The 9,969-nt window shown below is 42.1% G+C and overlaps 1 protein-coding gene across 1 annotated transcript in view; it reads right to left on the bottom strand.

Moving 5' to 3' along the window:
* Positions 1-9,625, bottom strand: part of kcnb2b (potassium voltage-gated channel subfamily B member 2b) — a 93,370-nt gene extending 83,745 nt beyond the window's left edge. The window contains exons 1-2 of the mRNA XM_006794605.2: positions 8,983-9,625; positions 7,266-7,978 (exon numbers count right to left, since the gene is read on the bottom strand). Of these exons, the coding sequence (XP_006794668.1) occupies positions 7,266-7,850 (585 nt within the window). The 5' untranslated portion in view covers positions 7,851-7,978; positions 8,983-9,625. The remainder of the gene's footprint in view (positions 1-7,265; positions 7,979-8,982) is intronic.
* Between the last annotated feature and the right edge of the window lie 344 nt (positions 9,626-9,969).

A 9,969-nucleotide genomic window follows, 5' to 3' on the forward strand; every position in this document is an offset into this window, starting at 1 on the left:
GCCTGTTGCAGTGGAGGGGTGTTACAGTGAGCTCTCAGGGCAGTGCCGAGGTGTGGCAGAGAGGGCAGGTGTGACCGCTCTAGGTGATCATCTTCTTCTTCTCTGTATGTTTAAATAGTAACGGCAGGGACGGAGAGGAGGAGGAGGAAGTAGCTGCTCCTGTGCGACTGGTGCCAGAACATCAAAATACAGTTGCTTAAGCAAAAATAAAAACAAACCTTTAGTGCAATCCAGTGTGCGTGTCGGGTCCTTACAACAAGTTATTTATTTACTTGCTTACACAACGCCCGACTTTGCTCAGATCCGCTGTTTGATGTGTTCCAAACATGGTTTTCCAATGGGAAAGTTGCAGAGTGCCCTCTGGTGGAAAAACTATGCAACATCAACACTCGTGATATGGTTGAAGGGTGTTTCTTCCATCTCTTCATTACTTTTTAAATATTAATATATCGGTTATTATAAATGCTGATACTGATAGACTGGCAAGTAGCTACCGACGAATAATATTGGCCTGTTGATAAATCAATTAGGTCATTGTCTAAATAAATTTTTCTTTATTGTTCAAAGGACAGCTATTGCTCCAATTTTTTTAAAACTTTGATTTAAAGTAAATATTTCTCTATTATTTTTGATTTTTTTTTTTTTTTGGGGGGGGGGGGGGGGGGGGGCAGCGTCCAAGTGGTAATAATTTTGTTATTCTGCAATTTAAGTATAAGATTAGGGAAAATTAATTGAACACTCCCTCTAATATATTTTACAATCACTATACAGGGTAATTTACAAGTTAATTTATTAAATATAAAAATAATGGCAGAACAGTATAGCCGTACCAAGCTTGCTCAGTTGTAGGTGAGGTATTAAACTGAGGGTATAATAGCACAGTTACTTAATAGACTTCAGCTATCAGCCCTCTCACACCATCTGGCCACTCATTAGCTTTGGTTTGTATTGACCTTGTTGTTTATGCTTTAGACCAATGCTTAAAAAAAGAGGATTTGCTTGTTGATCTTCTCCTTTTCTGTATTAGTTAAATTGTGTGGCTAACATAGTGAGGATTAGACGTGCCTCACGAGTTTCACTTAATGATGTCTTCATTCATCAATCACTACACGCATTGTCAACTGCAATTAGCCATAAGACAGGCCCCTGGGCTCTTTTGGGATGCCACTGAGCTCCATTCAAACTGTAATTCCTCGGCACGCAAAATCCCACTAGTGATCATAACTAAAGAAAGCAGCACTGGGTTGTCACAGAAGTGTGTGTCACAATAAACGCATACACTGATGGAGGGGAATTTTTGAAATAAAATATACAGCAACAATTTAGTACTGAGACAGATGAACTTTATGTGCCATCCCCCTATTTGTCTTCCCCAACCTCTTTTGCATCACTATAAACGTTCCCTCGCAGATACAAGGCTTTGTTTGGATCAATAAAGAACTGCAGTGTCCTAACCTCCCCCTCATTTTAAATATGACCCTGGGATACCTCTGCTATAAAATCCACATGGGATCCAGTCTGCCTCTTAGCAGTGCAGGATAATCTGACACAAGCTCAATTTTCGGGGTATTTCAAATTAAAAATTGCTTTTGCGTGATGAAATGTCAGTGTAATGTTATCTGTCTGTATTTTATGCCACACTTACCACTATTTTTGTTCATGTAGCGGTCGATTACAGCAATCCGAGAAAATCAAACACACCTAAGGCATGAGTGTAAACCCTTATAAATAAATGCAGTATTAAATTCGAGCTGCAAAGCAGGATTTCACAAGTTTTAATGCAATTTTATTCCTACAGAGCCACGTGAAATGACCCTGTCAACAGATGTCATAGTACTCATCAACGTGGAATGCTTTTGTTAGGAAAGTTGATATTTGCTGCTTGGTAACATAACTATAAATTCAGACAGCACTAACAAAACAAAGGACAGTGGAAAGTACTCTACTGCTTACAGCGCTAGTGCCATTTGTTGTCCATGTGTGGAAATTCATGTTTAGAGTGATTAAATAGCAGAACAAACTGGTGAGTATTCAATGTGCATACAACAAATCAGCCACTTCAGCCACCATCAAAAAACGCTTTAAATGAAGGAACATAAGCACTTCTTTTTATAGATGAAACTGATCCAGGGTATATTTTGAGGGAATGAAAATCCATTGCTTGTTATTGTCAGGGCTCTTGCAAAGTTCTTGTTATCCCCAAAACAATATTTGATCACTGCACAAGTGATCGCAGCCAAAGATCATCTCAAAAATTATATTTGGTTGCAGGTGACATAGAGAGAGAAGAAAGGCTGCGGTGGATGGGGTAAAGTTTTTCCTGGAACATCCTGATGACAAATGCTTCTGCCTCTTCTCATGGCGGGACTATAAGAACTCATGCCACCTATAATCTAGCAGGTTCTTTCTTATCTGATTATGAATGCTGGGTAAAGAGGATTTAGGTGCTGGTGTCTAAATGCTAGGCTGTACTGATTACAGGCCTGATGGAAGGCTTATGCAACGAGGAGGCTACACGAGGAGAGAAGGTGCGCTCTGTCCAAATGACAAACTCGCTTCGGCTATGCATCCTGATAACGTCTTCAAATGTAACACGATAACTCCCATAGATTTGAGTTACCATTACTTCCTGTACATGGATGCATTGCTTGAAAAAACAAACAAACTTGGAGGCACAAACAGTATTTGCAAAATCAAGGTCGGTATTAATCGGAGAGGCTTTTCACAACATAGGTAAAAAGTAGCTACAACGCACGTATTTCCCCAACAAGCTGAGTTTTTGTCAATAATATGCCAGCACTTATATATTTAAACTTCTGAGAACAGACCACGAGTCAGGCAGAGATGAAAGAATGATTATGAAAGACAGATTAGCGGGTCCACCTGCTGCTTGAATCTGACACAGAGAACATTTGACGTAATGCTGACGAAATGCCACGCTCATTTTTCCTTTCCCCATCTCGACTCATCTTTGACTCAGGCAATATCAGAAACTCCATCGATGTACACACAAGGCCAAATGCTCACTTCAGTGCTATAAAAGCCTGGAAGGAAACAGATGGATGGACGGGAAGGGGCTGCCTGCGCTGATGTGAAACAACGGGCGGCATCAAACGCCGTGGAGTCGTGCCACAACAGTATGCTAATTGAATTTGCTCCTATCACATCCAAAGCTACGCATTAATATTGTCACTTCTGCCGTCGCACATGTCCCGTTCTATATGCGATTCTATAAATGAGCCAACAAAGCCAAACGGGCAGCGTGTACTGTGGATTTACCGCACCGCATTGAGACGGATGATTATGACAACACTGACATTCACACAGTGACATTTAGGATGCGTGTTACAGTAAGGTATTTTGTTACAACTTCCTTATACGGTGCCATCATCATCATCATCAACAGTGGACCGACTTTGGCTGCTTCCAAGCGTGGGAGGACCACACAGCACAAGGCTGCGCCCATGCAGTCCCACTGCTTACCATTTCCACTAGCTAGACTAGCTTATTAGATAAAGGGGAGAGTAATGTTGCACATCCACATTAGGAGCAAGCATAGGGCTGGACATGGCCTGTGTGTGTGTGTGTGTGTGTGTGTGTGTGGGTGGCTGGCTGGCTGGCTGGGTAGGAAGGGTGGGGGAACAGAAAGAAACACTGGTCTCTTTAAAATGCTCTGAATCCTCTGCTATTATTTTCCGGGGCTGCCCATATAGACTTTCTCTTTTAGAGTCACTGGTGTATTAAAGCTCTAATATTGTGCATTACATTATTAATGTTCGGAAAGGTTTATCTGCAAGCACTGCATGAAACAAATCAAGATTAAGAAAAGATGCTGCTCTTGCATACTGCACTATTAAAACTGAGCACTGTACGCACCCATGTCACGACTAATAGCAATAATTTTTAATACTGACTAAACCGCTAAGATCTGTAGCAACTGTTCGTTAGCATCGTGATACTTTTTATACGATTTGGTTTGGGGGTTTTTTTGCATACCATTGTGTTTATTTAAAGGCAGAAACAAATGCATTGGGGCCATCTAATAACATTTTCCATCTCACTGACAAAAACCACTTCAAGTGGAAAAACACAGGCAGGTTACAAACTGCATGCACAAGTTACATTTGCCATCTTGGCATCGTGACTGTTAAAGTGCATTTACACAGAGAAACATCAAGGCAAAAATAAATTCATATTTCCCAAAGCAATCCAGCCATTTTAATACGACTTCCTTGTGCAAGCTAGTGTTAAGAATATTTGCTGTAGAACTATACCCATGACTCATTATAAACAAAAAAGGTCGGGGCAGCACTAAGTCCTTCTGGCTCAATATCAAGGATGACACGTTCTACCGGATTACAAGAAATTATAGCCTCAAGGAGGGAAAAGATGCAAACACCATCTTAGGTTTTATTTTTCAGAGCACAAATGCCACTAAATTATTATATACAGTATCTAATTGACAAGTAGAGATAATATAAAAAATGTATATACGTGTGTGTTTGAGTTTGTATTTACAAAGAGAGTGCAGTGACAACATTTTATGTAAGAGGTGGAAACTCTATTATTTGCATCTATACTGATTTACTAAACAATATTAACGTTTACAAAAAGGTTCTTTTAATTTTTTGCGCTTGATATTAAAATGTACTGACCGCACCTCTGTTTAGAAAACAGCGCAACTTTTTGTAACTCCCCATAAAGCTAACCACAACTACGAGCGCTCACACACCGTTTACGAAATCTGTCCCTTACATGTGTGATTTAATTCAACTCGCGGGAGCTCGCACTACAGTGCACGAGCCTGGAAGATCTTTTCTTCTACATGAAATTCTCGCACGCCAAACACCCGACAGTGCCCTCCCCGCCCACCCACCCATGCGAGAGGGCACTAAACCAAAAGTCACAGCAACATTAAGAAGCCACCGCACTGCCGAGTGTTCTCTTTCTTTGGACCATTCATAATTCACTGAGAAAGATTTGCAAAGATCCAGCTCAGCATCCTGAGGCGTAACTTACATGACTTCATCTCTTACATCACTCTCTCTCTCTCTCAGGGCTTTCCTTTGCCACTATCTTGTCCACAGCAGCTCTCCCTTCACTTGTGGCTCTCTCTAAGCACCTTTTTTTCTGTTTTGGTGCAGTGTGTGCTAGGCTTCTGCCTTTTCCCTTCCTCTGCCAGTGCTCCCAAAGCATGAATGAAATCCTGAAAGAATGAAATCCTAAATTGATGGACCCTTCTGAAAAGGTCGGCCCTCTTATGCGTTACCTTTATTTAAGGGCAGAGCGGGCCAGCGGTAGCATTAAGTGTCAGACTGGGTTCCTCGTAAATCTCATAAAGCCTGCTTTACAGAAAAACAAAGAGAGTGAAGGGAAGGTGTATATTCTATGCCGTAAGACTCTGTGATTGCATTTGACAAAGGGCTCATATTGCTTTGAATAAAAGCACATTGCTGTGTACCAGGCTTGTAATGGCATTTCCCTGGTAAAGGGCTTTCAAGGCACATACAATATGTGCCCCATAAAAGGCTTCCCTGACCTCAGGGAGCTGCCATCTGACAGTCCAGCAGCCCTGGCAGGTTATTTCCAAATGTACTTTCAACTGCAGATAACCTTAGTGAAATCACAAAGCCGAGGCATTAGAGTCACATTCAAGCTCGTCTTGCAAAGCATTCTCCAGAACGTCAGTGCCATTTGAATTAGGGGGGAATTTCCCTTTCAGGTTTCACAGGCTTTCCCCATGCAATAGTGTACAGGTCAGCAATACGTAGACGTGTCTGGAGACTATGGGACTATACTTGGACTTATCAGTTTAAAATCCACACACATATCAAGTTACTACACTGCTATCACCAAGGTTTGCCTTAAATTAAATATTGCCAGCTCTTTAATTAATTTAGGTGATATAAAGCTTCCCCCGTTGAGGATGAAATCAATCATCGAGGTGAGGCGGGGTCCTGGTCAGTCACATATCACTAGTTGATGTGTGGGTAAACAAGCTATATGCATATAATACAGGAAGGCAGGAAAAAAATAAAACATCTATAGGAGCCTGTAAAATGAGCTGAACTTTATGCATTGAGAGTTTGCATAACTGTGCCCATTTCAAAGCTGAATATTGCACCATAATTTTAGCACCGGGGGTCTAAAATTGAATCGAGCACGAATTCCAAACTGTCCCAGTTGAAGTGAAACAGCTTTTGCTTTAATGGAAAAGGGCTCAGAACAATGCATCATCCAATGTGCACTGTACAGTACATTAGACGGGGATGATGTTTCTTGGGTCACGCACACAGGTCCCTGTGTTTATGATCCTCTGACGTGGAATATAATTCCGATGAGCCCTGCCCCGCCTGCACTGCTTGATGATGGGATCAGGATACTAAATTACCAGTGATTGGATTTCATCAAGGCTGACCATTCTAATTGAGGACTGAGTGAGGGTGGAATGAGAAGGTGGAGGAGGAGGAGATGTCATCGTTTTACAAGGAGCAGCCATGACAAAATGGCAAGACAGTCACTTGATGTCTGTAGTATTTATCATGTTGATTCAGGGCATGAATGAACACGGGGCTGTATGTGACTGATGCAGCATTTTTCTAAACATGTGGAAAGGTGGGTAGTAGCTGCACCGATGACTACCTCAGCCCTCAGTCACACCAAATAAAGATGCCTTTATTTATATACAAGTATTTATAAAAAAGGGCTATAGAAACTGTATTTATCAATACGTATGCAAGCACCTTATGACATTTTCCTGACTCACAGTCTGAGTGAGAAAGAAGTACATCTAATCAGTAAGACTTACGCATAATAGAGCCACATGAGAATATATGCTTGTACCGCTCTGTCCAAGAAATGTACCGTTTTACAAGTCATGAACAGATGTGGTCTATTTTATCCAGGCAAAGAAAGCCAGACCAGAAGCTGACACTCCTACCGATTATTTCATCAAAGCAAATGAAGTCAAACTCTTTCTAGTCCAGTGATTCCCACTCATACTAGAACTGTGCGTTTTTACTTAAGGATGATTTTTCATCCCTATATTCTGCTTTTCCTCCATCTGTACAAATTGTTATCCACAGACAGCAGCTTTCACTACATTTCAAACCGATGAACTCATCAGTATTTTTGTTTTTACAGGATAGATCTGGCCTTTGATAACCATGTCTGCAATGTGTTGTGGTCCAGGGAGCATGTTCAGCTTTGAATGTGAACATGAAATGTGAGACGGTGTGATCGCACTTCCAGTTTGGGTTTCCTACCTTGGCAGCCACTGAGGAGTTGGGTTTCTCCAGGAGATCCCACAGTTTCTTCCTCTTGTCCGGGCAGCAGGTGTTATCAAACTCTCCCTCTCCCTCCCTCTCCCTCATAGTCTCTGCCTCCCTCCGCAGTTCCTCATTCATCTGCTCTTTTTTCTGGTGGTAACGGGCCTGGCAGCAAGACTCCAGGTAGATCTCATCAATACCCCAGTAGTCTAACTCCTGGCCAAACGACAGGGCGCACATCTCCTCCATCATGTGCAACTTGCCTGTGCGGTAAAAGTTCAAAATGGAGGTGAAGGCCCCCGGGTGCCGATCGAAGAAGTATTCGTTTTCATTCAGGCTGTAGTCGTCACAGATTTCCATCAGGGACTCGTGGCTGTTGCACTCTCGAAGCTTGCCAAGCCGGGTCCTGGGTAGCCGATCCAGGGTCCGCCACAGGACTTCATGGTTCAGACCCCCGACGTTAAGGCGGACTCTGCGGGAGCGGGCTTTGGTGCGGATTATGTCGATGGGCTCAGGGGGAAGCGAGGGAGCAGTTCGGATGTTGATGGGCTTAACTCCGATTGGTCCGAGTTTCTCAGCCATGGTGATGGAAAAGAAGACTTCTGGGAAGATGTTAAACTGACCTCCTCACCCCCCCCGAAATATGGGAAAATTATTTAAAGCTCTTATGTCAGTTATGTTGGCTCGTCTTTAGGCAAGTCCCTCCATGGCTGAGAAAACAAAAGAGAGAGGGTGTGAGATGAGTGAGTGACTGATGGCACATTTGTTAAATCAATTGCAGCATCAAAAGAGACACATTTCACCTCCAAAATTAGAAAACAAATGCGATCTCTTCAGTTGGGAACAGTCACCTGTTACTTCATATTGTCAAAAAATAGCATCAGCCGTGCAGCGTTATTGATCCCACATTTCTATGAAGGTGTTAGGCAGAATCAATGATTTTGTCAATATGGCTGCTTTGCTTTGCATTCCACTCCAGCAGCGTTGTAGTGAGGAAATGAACTCCTGCTACTTTCTGTGCAGCCTGTCGGCCCAAATGGGTCATGTGCCATTACTGTTTAGATGCACCAATCTGGAGGCATGTGAGGCAACAATTTTTAACTTCTCATTATCATATATCATTAGAGTCATATTTTATCAGTAAAATTTAACTCCCTGCACATAAACAAAAAGCTACTAAGGAAAACTATTTTGACTGGGATATATACATATATATATATGTATATATGTGTATAAAATTCAATATTTTATAATTAAAAGTTGTAAATATATCCCTTTTACTAGCCGCACAAGGGTTTAAAAAATAAATTAAAAACATAAAAAATAATGAGAAATAAGTCTATGTAGCAGGGAATAATGGGAGTACCCTTGGATGCAACAGTTTTTAGTTACATTCCCAACTGCCGTATTATCTGTATCACGAATTTGCCACTAGGAAGCCAATTTTACTATCCACATGGATGTGTATAAGAGGGGCATGCACAGCGATAATATAACTGTAGTATAATCTGAAAACATCGCATACCTGTTACACTGCTGTTTTTTCTTATCTGTGTTCAGTCCACCACCTACCTTCAATCTAAATCAGTCTAACAATCCCTGCTGCTCTGGTAGCGCACATTCGTTTTCGACTCACTTCAAAGTAGAGTTTAAAAAAAAAGAAAAGGAAAAAAAAGAAAAACAGCAGAATATATGGTGTAAAAATGAATCTCACCTTGCCTTGACAAACCACCTTTTGCATGCAAACTCCTCTTGTTCCTGAGGGAGCAGAGGACGAAAAGGGAGTCGGGATCTCCCCTTCAGTCAAGCGGCTATTGCTGTAGGAAGCACTCCGCCGCGCAGAGAACGCGCGCCCCACATTTTGTGTGAAAATGAGTCGAAAAGAGAAGAAAAAAGCGTCAACGTCTTCCTCTGAAAATGTTCATCGGGAGAACGGACAGTGTCGTTTCGCCATGGGAACGCCGAGGAAATGAGTCCTGCGCCTTCATCCAAAAGCTTGAAGACAGGGGTTCTGAATCACTGTAACTGCAGACGTAGAGCGCGTAAAAGGCAACGAGAAGGAACGGGATAAGCGAACTGCGGAGTGTCCCGCTGTATACTACATAAGGAGGAGCAGAGGGGCGCACATGGGCTGCACCACATCCTAGAGGTGAAACCAAATCAGAAGCGGGCGGAATATTATTTTTCTAAAACAGAACAAAATGTTCAGTTGAGAAGTGTTCGATTTCTAATCACGGAGAGCAGAGATTTTTAAAGTTACTGAGCGAAATCCTGGATCATATTACCCTACAAGAGCAGTCACGCACGGCAAATCAAAAGCAAAATCTTTACAATACGTCTATAGTATATAATACACCACTGCCCTATCGTTGCTGTGCGTAAAGTGTTGGTAGCAAAGGATAGGTGCACTCCTTGCCGTAGGTGTGACTGTAAATATTGCGCTGTATTTCCTGTTTCGGTGGAGATTTGAAGTTGGATTATCACAACACGCTGCTGTGAATAATCTTCAACAAAATTTCTCAGGATAGCAGTTTTTACATTTTACCAAACTACTTTCGGTCACTCACACACTAGCATGGCCGCCACCTATTGTAAGGAAAACAGCTAAAATCTCACATGTATTTGGCATTATACACCAGATTGCTCCCGTTTCTCCATCTCTCGCTCTCTCAGTGCACAGGAATATTGTCCAGTACTGCGG

The sequence above is a fragment of the Neolamprologus brichardi genome, chromosome 9 (genome assembly GCF_056152115.1).
Source record: "Neolamprologus brichardi isolate AB-2024 chromosome 9, ASM5615211v1, whole genome shotgun sequence".
Taxonomy (NCBI): Eukaryota; Metazoa; Chordata; class Actinopteri; order Cichliformes; family Cichlidae; genus Neolamprologus; species Neolamprologus brichardi.